This window comes from Giraffa tippelskirchi, chromosome 3, assembly GCF_054371585.1.
Source record: "Giraffa tippelskirchi isolate mGirTip1 chromosome 3, T2T-mGirTip1v1.2.pri, whole genome shotgun sequence".
Lineage (NCBI taxonomy): Eukaryota > Metazoa > Chordata > Mammalia > Artiodactyla > Giraffidae > Giraffa > Giraffa tippelskirchi.
In genome coordinates, this window is record NC_137277.1 from 381,938 (window position 1) to 398,022 (window position 16,085).

At 40.4% G+C, this 16,085-nt stretch overlaps 1 protein-coding gene across 24 annotated transcripts in view; it reads left to right on the plus strand.

The window, feature by feature from the left end:
* The window catches only part of HELZ (helicase with zinc finger), a 148,350-nt gene that overhangs the window by 63,788 nt on the left and 68,477 nt on the right, over window positions 1-16,085 (plus strand). For 13 of the 24 annotated variants that reach the window (XM_081580743.1, XM_081580753.1, XM_081580736.1 and 10 more), the window contains 4 exons: window positions 3,068-3,401; window positions 4,227-4,357; window positions 9,211-9,390; window positions 9,923-10,024. In XM_081580743.1, coding sequence (XP_081436869.1) covers window positions 3,068-3,401; window positions 4,227-4,357; window positions 9,211-9,390; window positions 9,923-10,024 — 747 coding nt within the window. Of the gene's footprint in view, window positions 1-3,067; window positions 3,402-4,226; window positions 4,358-9,210; window positions 9,391-9,919; window positions 10,025-16,085 lie in introns of all 24 variants that reach the window. The other 11 variants (XM_081580733.1, XM_081580741.1, XM_081580749.1 and 8 more) reach the window with 2 other exon arrangements.

The window sequence follows — 16,085 nt, forward strand, 5'->3', positions numbered from 1 at the left end:
CCTTTCAAGTCTGCTTTCTGGACTAGCGGGCATTTAAGCTGAATTTTGGAAAGCAGAATTGTCAGGTGGCAAAATAGGGCAAAGGTACTTAGTTTGAAGAAACAGGATATGAGAATTAGAGCATAGAGTTTTGGGGGAAACTGCAAGTTGGTCATCGTAATTTTAATGGAGGGTGCTATGTGATGGAGTGGGGTTGGTGAGATAGAAAGCTGTTTAAACTTTACCTGCAGAGCTGTGTATCATCAGACTTGCATTGTACAGAGATTCTCCAGTGGTGGTTTAGAGAATAGATTTGAAGCCAGAAGTTATGGAAGGAGTTTGTTACAGTCATCCAGGTTAGACATGCTGAGATGTATTCATTAGGAAGAAGAGAAACTAACAGGGCCTGCTGATTGTGTGGTGGAGAGTTAAGGTTGGTGAGAGAGGCAAATCACAGACAGCTTTGGACTGGGACCCCTGGGTAAACAGCGCCCTTAATGGGCTGTGTGACACATAGGAGGCTTGGTGTACGGGAGCATGCAGGGAGGGTGGCGCAGATTCTCTTGTTTGCAGTGCGCATAATCCAGGGTGTGTATTTGGCAGTTGGGTTTACAGCCCTGAGCTGAGACATCTTGGAGTGGGTGACCTTGAGTGGTGAGAGGGTGACCTCAGCCGACACAGGAAGAGGGCGGGGTGGGTGGTACCTAGTTGGGAGATCGAGGAACAGGCGGAAGGGCAGGAAGGGAACTCTAGAGAGTGTGACTGGACAGAAGCCAGTGGGAGAAGGAGTGTAAAAGAAATGGAAAGTGGTTGCAAAGTAATAATAATGAAAAACAAAGTCAGAAATCTGTTCATCAACTTTGGCAACACAGAGGTCATTTGTGAGTGAAGAATAGGCTGTAAGGAATCTCTTCTCTGAGAAAGTTCTAATGACCACACATCTCAGTTATATGGATGATAAAAGCAAAGTAAAAATTTAACTTTATATGAAAAAACATGAATAACCTAAGGGTTCCTGTTCTTTTATAAAGCTTCGTTCTGTTTTTTTTTTTTTTTAAGGGAAGGTGAAGGATTTTTCTTTCTTTTTTTTTAAGAATTTATAAGACATTCTCGACATCATGTGTCCAAGAGAAGACCCGCACAGCAAACAGTCCCACACTAACCTGAACAGCAGCCTTTCCACAGACGTGCACATAGATCATAACACAAGTAGATTCTTTCTTGGAAATTTTTAAACCTTATTAAGAAAAAGGAGAAAACGTCCCTATTGTTGCCACTTTGTCATCTCTCTCACAGCATCGTTCCAGAACGGCAAAGGGGAAGAGCTGTTAATTAAGTTAAATCTTTCTTTCACTTCATCTTTCTTGACTATGTGGATTAATCTTGATTCTGTGTGCTTCTTGCACACACATATCCTCTTTCATGCTCACACGTGTGCATGGAGTGGGAATGACGGCACAGCCATTGTCTGATAGTTCAGTCCTCAGTCGTGTCCAACTCTTTGCAACCCCATGAATCGCAGCACGCCAGGCCTCCCTGTCCATCACCAACTCCCGGAGTTTACCCAAACTCAGGTTCATCGAGTCGGTGATGCCATCCAACCATCTCATCCTCTGTCGTCCCCTTCTCTTCCTGCCCCCAGTCCTTTCCAGCATCAGGGTCTTTTCCAGTGAGTCAACTCTTTACATGAGGTGGCCAAAGTATTGGAGTTTCAGCTTCAACATCAATCCTTTCAATGAACACCCAGGACTGATCTCCTTTAGGATGGACTGGTTGGATCTCCTTGCAGTCCAAGGGACTCTCAAGAGTCTTCTCCAACACCACAGTTCAAAAGCATCAATTCTTCGGCGCTCAGCTTTCTTCACCGTCCAACTCTCACATCCATACACGACTACTGGAAAAACCATAGCCTTGACTAGTTGGACCTTTGTTGGCAAAGTAATGTCTCTGGTTTTTCATATGCTATATAGGTTGGTCATAACTTTCCTTCCAAGGAGTAAGCATCTTTTAATTTCATGGCTGCAATCACCATCTGCAGTGATTTTGGAGCCTAAAAAAATAAAGTCAGCCATTTCCACTGTTTCCCCATCTATCTGCCATGAAGTGATGGGACCGGGTGCCATGATCTTAGTTTTCTGAATGTTGAGCTTTAAGCCAACTTTTTCACTCCTCTTTCACTTTCATCAAGAGGCTTTTTAGTTCCTCTTCACTTTCTGCCATGAGGGTGGTGTCATCCGCATATCTGAGGTTATTGATATTTCTCCCAGCAATCTTGATTCCAGCTTGTGCTTCTTCCAGCCCAGTGTTTCTCATGATGTACTCTGCATATAAGTTAAATAAGCAGGGTGACAATATACAGCTTTGGCATACTCCTTTTCCTATTTGGAACCAGTCTGTTGTTCCATGTCCAGTTCTAACTGTTGCTTCCTGACCTGCATACAGATTTCTCAAGAGGCAGGTCAGGTGGTCTGGTATTCCCATCTCTTAAGAATTTTCTGATAAGATAGCCCTTAACTCCTCTTTCTGTAATTTGGGCATGAGATCTGCCTCAGTGTAAGTGTGAACAGAAATGTATTCTGAATGTTATTCATTAACAGTACTGGAAGAGAAATTTTACGGTTAGACTCTTTAGGTAAGAATTACTTAGAAAGCAAAAGTTTAATCAAAGTCTGTTGTAGTTTCAACACATACATTTCATTCTGGCTTAGGTGATTTTAAAGTCTTGATTGTCTTACTGGTGTATTCAAACAGGCTTTCACATTAAATAGTACATGACACTTCATTTTACTAAAAAAAATCATTCTTAGCTTCATTTTAAATGCTCAGACTTAAAAACGCATGTATTCTTCAATGCAACTAAGCATGCATTTTTGTAAACCTGCAGAGTTTATTCATTCACTTAAAGTTTTGCTGTTTCCAGTTTGGATTAAAGACAGAAAGATAGTATATAATTTGCAACTCAGCAAAGTGGAATGGATAATTAAGTTTTAATTTTTCTCTGTTTATTTTTATTTTGTTTTATTCTTTTATTTAGTTTTAATGTTTTGAATGTAAAAAATTCAAAATCATTTTTCTACTTCTGATTTAGGTTCAATCTTAAAGTGCAGTTGCAGATTCTAGCAAGCTTCATGCTCACTGGAGTTTCTGGAGGTGCAAAGTATGCTCAGAATGGACAACTTTTTGGTCGCTTTAAGCTTACTGAAACACTTTCTGAAGATACTTTGGCTGGAAGGCTGGTGATGACCAAAGTCAATGCTGTTTATTTATTACCAGTCCCTAAAGAGAAGTTAGTACAGACCCAGGGAACCAAAGAGAAGGTTTATGAAGCTACTATTGAAGAAAAAACAAAAGAATATATATTTTTAAGGATATCCAGGGCATGCTGTGAAGAACTTAATCTTCGGCCTGATTATGACACACAGGTATGTTTGGAAGAGTGGCGACTTCGCTGTGGTTGGTCTCCTCGTCAGCCGATGCTCTTCTTCTGGTTTGATTTCCCTCTCTCTGCTGCAGCGAGAAGTGCAGTTGACTTGGAGTATTAATTCTGGTGGGTGGAGAGTCAGACCTTTGGTGACTTTCAGAGAAAATCGATTCTCTTTAAGTAAAATCTAAAATGTTCAGTTTTTATACATGGTCAAGCTTTCGGATTTCTGTTTTAAATCAGCAATGGAAAAACCGTTTAAAAAGAGACCAAGCTGGGTCCTGGGGCCGCTCTTGTCTGGAGTTGTGTCCGCTCGTGTGCTCTGTGTCTTGGCGGGTTTCGGGGCTCGGCTCAGTCTGCTGCTGAGGTGGGGAGCTGCTCTTGGTGTCTAAACATAGCATGTGGTGAATGTTATTCATTCATAGTAAATCAATACAGTGTCATAGGCTTGGTTTTAATCCTTGAGAGATGGCATTTCAGAGATGTTCTACTAATTTTACCAAATATATTCTTCATAGGAATGGTGGAATCAGATAACCTTTATTTAATGATTAATTAAGTGCCTCAGTTTCTTTAGTTGACAAATGAGGTTAATCATACTATACACATCATTGGTGCTATGTGAAATGAATATAACAGTGCCGGGTACTAAATAAAGCAAATATTACACTTAAATAATTATGATTAGACTATGATGACACTTTGAAGGCATCTCTAAACTTGGCTCCTGTAAAAGGTTATCTCCACAGAGCATTCTAGCAAACTGAAAAATATCAATGTTTGCCTTAATGCTTTTTAAAGAACTTTTTTTTTTTTTGCATTTCAGGTTGAACTCCAGTTTCAATTAAATCGATTACCCCTCTGTGAAATGCATTATGCGCTAGACAGGGTCAAGGACAATGGGGTTTTGTTTCCAGACATCACTATGGCTCCAACCATACCTTGGAGTCCCAACAGGTACAGAAAGAGATACCTCATTCAGGAGGTTATGTTAATATTAAACTGAATATCTGTATCAAGTAACTCAAGCATGTTTGTAAGAAAATTTCCACATATTCTTCGAGGGACATGTTCTTAGTTGAGAAAAGAGAGTGCAGGAACAGTTAGAATAAAGCATATGAAGTTCCTCATCTGTTCTCCTCACTTCCCCTCAAGAGTCTGAATGAGTTCTTTTGCTTTTCTCAACAGATGTAATTTGATCGATTGATGCCACTGCAATTTAGGAATATTTCTGAGTAGAAGTTGAATAGGAAATTGAGGGCCTTTTTAAAAGTGGTTCAAAGAGTTAATCTAAAATGATTTTTGAATATAAAACACATTTTTGTAATTTAAGAAAAAAATGGAGGATGTATTATAGAAGATGCTATAAATGAATCATTGTATAAATATTTTTCTTCTTAATTCTCTTTACACATCATTACATGTAATTAAATATGATCCTTCTGTTTGTCTCCGGACTAGCTGCGTGGATGCCCTGCACCTGCATCCTTCTTTTCATTCTCTCACTGATTTATCCTCTTAGCCCCCGCCCAGGCTCAGCTCACGCCCACCTTTCTTTAAAATCTCAGTGGCTGTACAAAATGGATTATTTTTTTAATCACTTGTGTCAATCCAGCCATGGTAGGGGACCCTGCTCGTCTCTGACAGAGGCTCTGAGATCTTTAATAAGTGGTTTCCAAGGTGGCCCTCGGTGTTGACAGGAGCTGGCAGACAGGGAAGCGCGAGCAGAGAGGAGCACGTGGGAAGTGTCTGTGGGCAGGCCTAGAAGTGCCCTACATCATTGCCCCTCACATTCATCCCTTCTGGTCCTAGAAACAGAACAAAGCAAAAGATCCCTTGCAACACAAAATCCACGTCATTTCTCCCTGTTTTCGCTTACTCCTACTGCCCCGTCCCTGTTTTTCTTTCTATTGCCAAAATTCTTGTGTGGAGATAATCAGCCTGGTTCTAGTATTCTTATTTCCTCATCCTGTAATCTCTGTTCTCTACTTTCTCTCTCTCCTGAGTGGTCAGAGATCTACCAGTTGTAAAAACCCCGTGACATCTTACTGGCGCTCATTGGATCGGCGTCTCTGTGTCCTCCTCCTCTCTGTCCGCAGACCAGTGCGTGCTTAGAGCTGCGTATTTGGTAGCCTTAGAGCCGGTCGTCAGCCCCGCTAGTTCTGTGGGCTAAACCCACATATTTCTTCCAAAGTTGTTCTGCTAAAAGAATCATTTCATTTCATTGCGTACAAACCTCTGAAGGGCGTCTCCTTCATATGTAGATAAAATCTGAATATCCTAATACAAAACTCCCATTATGTGTCTCGTTGACAGCGCTTCCCAGCAGTACCTTTTCAGATTTCTCTTAGTTTTTCCTGCGTTATTCTCCCTTTCCTCCTCTAGATCCTCATGTACCAGCCGTATTGAATGACCTTGATGTTTGTTCGATTTGCCCTGCCCTTACTTGCTTCCTTATCTTTAAAAAAAAAAAAACTGGTGAAATCTACGTAAGACTTACCATCTTAACCATTTTTAAGTGTATAGTTCAAGAGTGCTAACTATAGTCACAGTGTTGTATAATCTCCAGAACTTTCTCTTCTTGTAAAACTGAAACTTCATACTCGTTAAACTCTATATTTCCCCCTCCCCAGCCCTGTGTTCCAGCTCTGTTTTTTTTCTCCCTGAAACCATCTTTGCTCAGTATTGATGTATTGGAGAATCTGTCTGTCCTTTAAGATTTAGTTCAGCTTAAGTGCTCTCTCCTAAAGAAAATGAACCTGACCTTTCCATTTCATTATTTCAGCAAATGCTTACTGATGCCTACTACATGCTTAGTTTGGTCAGTTTTGTACTTTCAAGCGTAATTTCTCCAAAGTTAATTTTTCTCAGTTGTATACATTTCTGTTCTCATTAGACTCTGAGCTTTTTAGAAGAGACCATATCTTATTTTTTCTTTGAGTCTCCAACATGGCCTTGCACATTATTAATATATGACACATTTAAGTTAATAAGAATATCATGTTTAAAGAAGAAAATTAGGGTTTTAAATGTGAAGCCATACCAGTAAACTTTTAGGTGTTTTCTTGATATACTCACTTCTGAAAAATATTTTGTATATAGCAGTATATTCAGATACCACTGATGGTGTTAACTGCAACAGTAAGGAAATGTCAAGTGCAGAAAACTTGTGAGCAGAAAGAGATTTCATACCACTATAATTTAAATAGCAATTAAAATGTATCTGAGTCTAGGAGTTTTAAGAAACTGTTAGCTATTTAAAATCTTTTGTGGAATAAGGTGAAATATGGAAAGATAAATGAAATTGAGACATTATTCTTGAAGATGTAGCCTATAAATTAATAATAACAATGCATTAGACCAGGAAAAAAAAGAACTTAATATTAAATTGGTTCAGGAAATAAAATAACCTTTAAATGAAGAGTAAATGGTGAGACTTTACATTTTTTAAACTGTGAAAATCAGAGAGAACTTTTACCAGCATGTTTATTGTAAATCTTCTTCTTTATTAAGCAGGTGGTACAATAAATAAAGACAGTTTATTTTACTTATTGGCTTTCTGTAAGTGTTCATTATTCATAACCAGAAACTATAGAGACAACACATGATAAAGTTTCTGATCTATTCTGAAGCATTTATTTACACTGAAACAATTGACAAATAGAATGGCCAATATAAATAAAACAAAGAGATACCAACATATTTTAGAATTATACCTGTAAATCTATCGTTAATATGTTAGATTTTACTTAGGTATATATCGATAATCTAATATCTGTCTCATTAAATTTCCCAAATTTGCGAGATTAGAGGGTATTTTCAGAACATTCTTTTGTTTTCAAAAGTGTGTCCTGGTCAAATAATATAATAATATCTTGTTTTTCTGAAATCTTTAGAAAATATTATAGTAATAGAAGTGAACATTAATTTTGCACTTGTTGCCTAACTATTTTTCTTAACAGCTTGCATGCATTATCTTATTCGATCTTTAAAATATCCATCTGATGGAATGTGATTATCTCCACGTACAGATAAGGGAGCTCTTGGGGTGAGGCATCATAGAATCACAGCGGTCAGTATGGATGCAGGTAGCAGTTTGCTGAACTACCTGTGCCTTAAGCAAGTAGTAACTGAGACCCAGAGCTCAGTGGTCCAGGGCTGGTGCAGGGGCTCAGCAGTGCCAGTGAGGACAAGGTCTCCCTTTCCTCTCCAGAGACTGGAGACAGGAGTAGTATTGCTGGCTAGGTTCACTAATCGAGGAGGCAGAGAAGGGTGCTGTGGATTCCACAGTGTCGGCCACATAGATTAGATCTGGACTCAGGACTCACCTAAAGCAATTTCCTTACTTACAGAAGATGGAGCATTGCTGGGTACTGGCAGAATTGTGAGTAAATAAATTGCATGAGGGAGTTCTTGAATTTTTAGTCAATTGCTTCTAGGAAATCTAGTGTCTCTGGTCAGAGTCCTTTTGGTTTTTACTTAAAAAAAAGTAAATGTCAGAAAAATAAGTAATGACATGCTTATATGGTTAAAATTTGTTTTCTAAGGTTTTACATTATAGGATTTGTTTGAAATTTTCTGTCATAATACATACCATTTGAGATACTTTTTTAAAACTGAAAGAGTTAAGAAGATTTTCCATAAATAACTAGATTTTGTTTTAAGTACAGTGTAGCCTCATGGAGTGGGAATTGTTCTTTCTAAACCGTGTTCTCCTATTTCAGGATTGTTTTGTAGACATTTTGCAAAATTTCCAAGAGTCTCTTTACACACACCCTTCCTATTTTGGTTCACATCTCTATCATTTTTACCATAGTTGTTGCAGTCTTTAGTACTATAATTGTAGTTGTGAGAAAGAATGCTGTTGATTCTCTACTTAGTTGGATCCCTTTCAGCATCTGCTCTCCATTTAAATTTTCAAAATTAGCCAAGTCAGCGAAGTGACACTAAGATAGACCTCCTTACAGAGCCATTTGTGCTGTCGTGACAGGTGTCTCTGCCCTGAAGAATAGGACACACCTGTCTTGCTTGTGTTTGGCCTTAAACTGTTTTCTTTTTTAAATTATGAAAGTATGATAGTACACTTACAGGAAACTTGGAGAATACAGAACAAAGTTACATAAAGTTCTACTAGATATTAAATTATTTTTTGGGTAGATGAATTAAGATTTTTAGTTGGAGTTTCAGTATCAAACTCTCAAAAATTAATAGAATGAATAGAAAAGTTAAAGGATATGGTATACCTGAAAAGCACCATGAACAAAACCTCTTATTTTCTAAAATAAGATCTTTATAAAAGTTTGATATCTCTCAATCAGTGACACACAGAGGTTTTTATTTTTCTTTTGTTTTAGATTTTACTGAGAAATCTTTCAGTGGTTTAGAATTTGAAAATTAGTTAGTTTCCCTTTGGCATTTAATTTGCTATGCAAAGAAACTGCTAATACATTACTACCAGAAAAAAGTTTTCTGGTGCTTTTATGTAAGAGGGAAATTACATTTTTGAGACATCGCTGTCACTGTTTATAGACATGGCAGCAGCTCAACCAGAAGTGTGTTGTGATGTCTTTAGGTTAGTATCCGAGTCTTGTGTGCTTGGAAAGAACAAGATAACTACAGTGAATTCTGATCATCATAGTAAAACACCCTACACTGACTCCGTTTGGGGAATTTTTTAACATGTAGTTTTAGAATAAGCATTTCTTGTTATAGGTGCTATGTTATTTCAGTATTTTTAATGGTTCATGGAAATTCAGGATACCTATATGTCATGTTATGTTTAAAATAACTTACATTTTAATTTTCTTTAGGCAATGGGACGAGCAGTTGGATCCTCGGCTAAACGCAAAACAGAAAGAGGCTGTTCTGGCCATTACAACCCCACTTTCAATACAGTTGCCTCCTGTCCTCATCATCGGCCCGTATGGGACAGGCAAAACATTCACTCTAGCTCAGGCCGTCAAGCACATTCTCCAGCAACAGGAGACCAGGTGAGATGGTGGTGCGTGCGCTCTGACCGCATCAGTCGGGCACAGCTTGTGTCCGTGTTGTGAAAACAGAGCAAGGGCTAGCAAGACAACTTTCATCTTGCTTGTAAAGATTTTAACAATAAAATTAAAAAAAGAGCCACACTCAGACCCCAAAGCACTAAAATTTGAATTTTCTGAAAACATACTGTTTTAAAAAATTAGTAACATAGAGAATGGTAGCTTTTAAATAGTCATCAAAACGCTGAGTCTGCTAAGAGTTGTGATAAATATTAGAGTCAAAAGGGTTGGGTTTTTTAAAAACAATTTTATGATTTAAAAAATAAGTTGGGGGAAGTTGTCTCCTTTACAGCTTAGAGAGTAATTAAGCTTTAAGAATAATTGCCTAAAAGCCTAATTGAATATGTTAGAGGTTACTGAGTAGGTTGAGGGAAATGTATTATATTAAAATGGCCACTGCTTTTTTTTGGTGTTATACTGCTTGAATAGTTTTGTGTTGTATCATTCTTTTTATTTGCACCATTTATTTCAGCAGGATTCTCATTTGCACCCATTCTAATAGTGCTGCTGATCTCTACATAAAGGATTATTTACATCCATATGTAGAAGCAGGCAATCCCCAGGCAAGACCTCTCAGGTATTTTTTTAAGGCTTATTATGTATCTGTATCATACTTTATTATTCTTAAGAAAAGGTGTCTATCAAGATTTCAGTAACATTGAGAAAACCAAAATCTTTAACTGTGCATTGGCATTTGGAGGTTATGCCTTTTGAAGAAACTATTTAAGGAAAAATTTAAAAATCTTTGACCATTCGTTTCTTAAACATTAAAAGAAAGACATCCTTTTTTAAGTTTTGTATGTAAAAAAATGTTGTTACAATCTAAGCCAGTTTTGATGTGTTCCTCTAAAAACTACTATGACAAAATAATAAATTTATGATTATACCAATTTTAATTAAATTTGTAGTATATTTTGCATGGCAGAGTAGTCATGCAGTGATAGTTCAGTATGGAAATAAACTTTTGACTGTGATCATGCAGGTAATTTCATAGGCACTATACATTAGAGAAGCATGAAGGTGAAGTGACTTCTGCAACAAAATGTAATTGACTGGTATTTACAACTCTTTGCTATCATTCAAGAGATAAAGTGTCAGAGAAAATTCTAGGTTAATGTAGGTCCTGTAAGTATATATGGATGTGAAATGTTCTTAAATACAGGATTGTGGGGGAATAAAATCCTTTTCTTCAGAAAACAATAAAGAGTCATTAAATGGTTATTTATTATACCATTTGCTTTCATTGTTATATGAATTAATATTTAGTTTTGCCATTTTACAAACTAATATGTCATGCCCTATGTTGTTCAAATACAATTATTGTTTAAAAATTAATTTCTAACCACACTTTTGAATCATAATTCACTAACTTTTTATTTCTAGCTGAGCCTAGGCATGGAAAAATGAGGTTACAGTATTTAAGTCTTTAATAGCCATAAGCAAAGCCATTTGAATGATGTAACAATTCCATGAAAAAGAACAAAAGAGAAAAAAGTGGCATGGCCTGTTAGCACAGGTTTTTATGCCATACTGTTTCTACTCTCAAGACAGATGAGAGAAGAGATAATTATTTTAAGTAGAATCCAGTTTTATTTGATAAGAAAATATCACATGGATACCATCACTATGAATGTGGTATTTACCAGTGGATAAATTCATCAGTAACTAGTTTGCTTCATATTCTAATCTTTTTTAGCTCATAAGTGAAACTGAGTTAGCAATAGCATTTTTGCTATGCGTGTTCTACTTCAGTGAAGATAAGATGTTTGATTGTTGGTAGAGCTTGTGTGTGTGCTTGTGTTTGTGTGTTTGTGTATGTGTGTTATGTGGGAACTGTGATAGTCTCATTTATTATTGTACTTGGCTTGGAAACAGTGGGGTAAAGGTCCCTCAACTCTTGGCTGACCCACCATAGGTCATTTGACGTTGAGGGCATGACAGCTGTTGTTGATAAACACTGATATCCATTAATTGACTAGCATTGTGTTTGGCTTTTCCTGTGTAAAATTATGTTTGGGGAGTTGTAATCCAACATATTCCAGTAGGGTGGCCCAAGTACAGAAACTTGCCCTCTGGCAAAAGATACTTAAATTTATTTAAATAAAAATTTCATGTTATTTCATCTAGTAAGTGGAATAAAATAAGAAAAGGCTTGGCTTCCCCATTTATTTTCTTTATGTGGCCCTATATTTTCACCATAGTTTTCTGTTGAGGAAAGATGTTGACTTGTGAATGTATTTCCTAGAAAAGTTAGTGCATTGAAATGTTAGAGTTTATTAGTACCATCTATTATATTGAGTGTTAGTTGCTCAGTCATGTCCAACTCTTTGCAACCCTGTGGACTGTAGCCCACCAGAAATTCTCAATCCCCGCCATGGAATTCTCCAGGCAAGAATATTGGAGTTGGTTGCCATTTCCTTCTCCAGGGGATCTTCCCAATCCAGGGATCGAACCCGGGTATCCTGTATTGTAGGCAGATTCTTTACTGTCTGAGCCACCTGGGAAGCCCAATAATTATATTAACTGAGATTAATTATTGATATTTCTAATGGACAACAAATATGAGAGGAGTGGGAGCTGGAATAGAGAAAATTAGAATGGCTGAACCCTCTGGGGAGATCAGCTTTATCTGAGTTGTCCCAGGGTTCTTGGGAGAGGACGCCAGGGGGCACCAGCTGTCCGCATATGACCTTGAAGATTTGTTGTCTGTGGAGTAAAAGTGACCATGAATGACCTCCTCACCCTGTGGTTTAGAGCGGGCCCTAGCAAATGTGATAAAGGAGGAGAATAGCCATAAAGAAGAAACAGTTAAAACAGTAAATATGTTTAAATATGCACACTTATGATTAAAACATATAAAATTCTATAGTTACCAGGAGTTGAACTTAAATTGGGCTTCCCAGGTGGCGCTAGTGGTAAAAAAACCCCCGCCTGCCAATGTAGGAGCCATACGGGTTTGCTCCCTGGGTCAGGAAGATGCCCTAGAGCAGGGCACGGCGACCTACTCCAGTATTCTTGCCTGGAGAATCCCACTGGACAGAGAAGCCTGGCGGGCTACAGTTTATGATGTCACAGTGTCAGACACTTAGCACGCACTCATGAGCTTAAATTATTTAGGAATGGAGGTTTTAGAATCCACTTTAATGACATTTAGTTTCAGTTTTTACTTACTACTTTGTTAGAAGATTTTAAAATGGAATGGAGAGGAAAACATAGCTTCTTTCTGCGTATGGTTCTGAAGGTCAGTCTTTGATTCTGGCCGAGTTCTTACCTATCAGATAAAGGCTATCTGTGGAGGAAGTGTAGTGTCTCCTGGACAGATATAAAAGATTATTTTATAAAGATTTTTAAATAAATAGATCAGATCTTTCTGATTCTGTAGTATCTTAAGTAATAATATTTTGGAGGTATTCATTACATATGAATTCAATACGTAAATAAAATTTCAGTGAATTGAAATGATATATTACCAGACAGTCTTTTGTTTTAAATTTCATTATAATTCTTGTGGGGTATACGGACAGTTTGTTTCTAGAAATATGTAAATTACTTAGTTGGTGTCACTTTTACACTTTATACTATGAACTTGAAAGTGTCAGTTCTCCAGTTTTGAAAAATGTTGTTGGATGTGTTTTAAATGATCTTCTAGATGGTGTCTGCCTTAGATACTTCACAAAATGAAAGTACTGTGAAAAGATTTAAGTCTTTTTGAAGTTAGCCCTAGACTAACTTGTATTTCTCAGGAAGCAGGCCTAATGATGAAACTTTGTATTCTCACTAGCTTCAGCTTGAGGAAGCTTTCCCGGGTGACCACAGAAAGTCAGGGTTGGGGCTCAGAGCTTCTGTTTTTGTTCTGTCTTTGAGGAAGAAGCAGTGCCTAGAGTTAGATTGGATGAATAACTTGAAAAATACTTTTTCGATTTTATAATGAAACGTTCATTTAAGAAGATATAGAAAAACATAAAGAAGAAAGTAAAGATTCTCTGTAATCTTACCAGTCAGAGATAAATACTAACATTTTCGAGTTTAATTTCTGGTAATTTATATGCTTAAATACACACACTGAAGTTAATATTAATGGAATCATAATTTGTAAGTGTTTTTTTTCAGATAATTTGTAAAATGAGGTTTTTCATATATTTAAAAGTAAATTCTGATTTGCTGATCTGCTTAAATATTTTTTTATTAAAGCCTAAAACATGTTTAAGATTTTTACATCTTTCAGGAATGGTATTGGTTACTTTCACGGTCCTTCCTATCATAGTAGTGTTTTTAAAATCCATTACTTTCCTCTATTATAATTATAAACTAGGGACATTTGTTAAATGCTTTTTTCTTTTTTGTTTTGCTTTAAAAAAAGGACAACCAGTTTTAATTGTTTCAAGGAGGGTTAGAACACATTTTAGAAGATCATGAGATTGGTGTTGGTGCATATTACATTTGAACTGCCTTTGAAATATTCTAGAAGAGACAGTTGTCAAATAGTTGGATATGCATCCTAGAGCTGAGGTGAGGTCTTGGCTGAAGAGAGGGGTCCTCAGGATGGTCATTGATAATTGAAGGCTGGGGCCTGGGGTGAGATTGTCAGGCGAGAGGAGAGTGCTAAAGACTCTTGAGAAACCAGCCTTGAGAAGCCCCAGCCTGGCAAGGAGGAGGAGGAAAGAGAGCGGGGGAGGCTGAGTCCTGGCGGCCGGGAGGAGAGGGCATTTCAGGAAGGACGCAGCCAGAGAGTGAGGTGCTCCTGCAAGTGACTTGATGGGCCCGGAAAATGCCCGCACGATTTACTGCCGTGGCAGTTTACGTCCCCTGACTGGGCCCCGGCATCTCCCGAGTTCTCTCCTGCTTCGTTAACTGCTGTTTCCCCGCCTCCCCCCTGCGCCTCCCCGTTTCCCAGCCTCCCCCCTGCGCCTCCCCGTTTCCCAGCCTCCCCCCTGCGCCTCCCCCTTTCCCAGCCTCCCCCCTGCGCCTCCCCCTTTCCCAGCCTCCCCCCTGCGCCTCCCCCTTTCCCAGCCTCCCCCCTGCGCCTCCCCGTTTCCCAGCCTCCCCCCTGCGCCTCCCCGTTTCCCAGCCTCCCCCCTCTCCGTTTCCCAGCCTCCCCCCTGCGCCTCCCCGTTTCCCCGCCTCCCCCCTGCGCCTCCCCGTTTCCCAGCCTCCCCCCTGCGCCTCCCCGTTTCCCAGCCTCCCCCCTGCGCCTCCCCGTTTCCCAGCCTCCCCCCTGCGCCTCCCCGTTTCCCAGCCTCCCCCCTGCGCCTCTCCCTTTCCCAGCCTCCCCCCTGCGCCTCCCCGTTTCCCAGCCTCCCCCCTGCGCCTCTCCCTTTCCCAGCCTCCCCCCTGCGCCTCCCCCTTTCCCAGCCTCCCCCCTGCGCCTCCCCGTTTCCCAGCCTCCCCCCTGCGCCTCCCACTTTCCCAGCCTCCCCCCTGCGCCTCCCCGTTTCCCAGCCTCCCCCCTGCGCCTCCCCCTTTCCCAGCCTCCCCCCTGCGCCTCCCCGTTTCCCAGCCTCCCCCCTGCGCCTCCCCCTTTCCCAGCCTCCCCCCTGCGCCTCCCCGTTTCCCAGCGTCCCCCCTGCGCCTCCCCGTTTCCCAGCGTCCCCCCTGCGCCTCCCCGTTTCCCAGCCTCCCCCCTGCGCCTCCCCGTTTCCCAGCCTCCCCCCTGCGCCTCCCCCTTTCCCAGCCTCCCCCCTGCGCCTCCCCGTTTCCCAGCCTCCCCCCTGCGCCTCTCCCTTTCCCAGCCTCCCCCCTGCGCCTCCCCGTTGCCCAGCCTCCCCCCTGCGCCTCCCCGTTTCCCAGTCTCTGTGTGTCGAGGGGGTCCCTTGCCCGTTCTCCCCCCTAGTTTCCTTTCTAACGACTCTGTTCTCCAGGTGAGCTCTTCTAGTCTTCAGGTTTATCCCTATTGTATTTTCTCATCTTGAGCATTCTCCAAGTTTACAAATGCCTTTGCTTCCTGGATATCCCTACTTGGGTGTCTGCTGCTGAATACATTCAAGACTGAATTCTCGATTCCCACCCCAGGCTTGTTCTTCGGTGTCACCACCACTGCCATTCATCGAGTTTCAAAGCCATGAACCACCCTTTCTCTTAAACTCCTCATCTCGTGTGTCAGTGAATCCTGCTAGTGTTCTTCTCAAAGTGTACAGTGCGCCTGACCACCTTCACACCTCTGCTGCTACCACCCCAGTTCACCCATTTGGTTTCTCCGATCCTCGCAGCAGCCCCCTAACTGGTCTCCCTGCTGTTGTCCCTGCCCCCGCCTCTCCTCGTCTGTGGTGTGATGGAGCAGCTTGTGCTGGTTTGGGAGCGCCAGTCATGTGCCTGTCTTCCCACCTTCATGTTTAGGAACATCATGTTGGTAGCTTGAAGTAGGCCATGACAGCCAGTTTTATAGCACAGAGACCAGCAAATACCACAGATCAGGCTGTGCCCTCTGCTCCTGAAAGCTGATTGTTCAGCATTTACCTGCATCCCACTGTCCAGCCGTCTCCCCTGCCTCTGGAACTATGTATTCTGCCTACAGAAACAGAGCGGTCCTTTAGCAACATATGTCATGTCACATAACGTGTGCCTTGTTACAACTCTCCGATGGCTTTCTGTTAAAATCACAGTAAACCAAGTCTTTATGAAAGCTTGCAAGCCAAGTGATT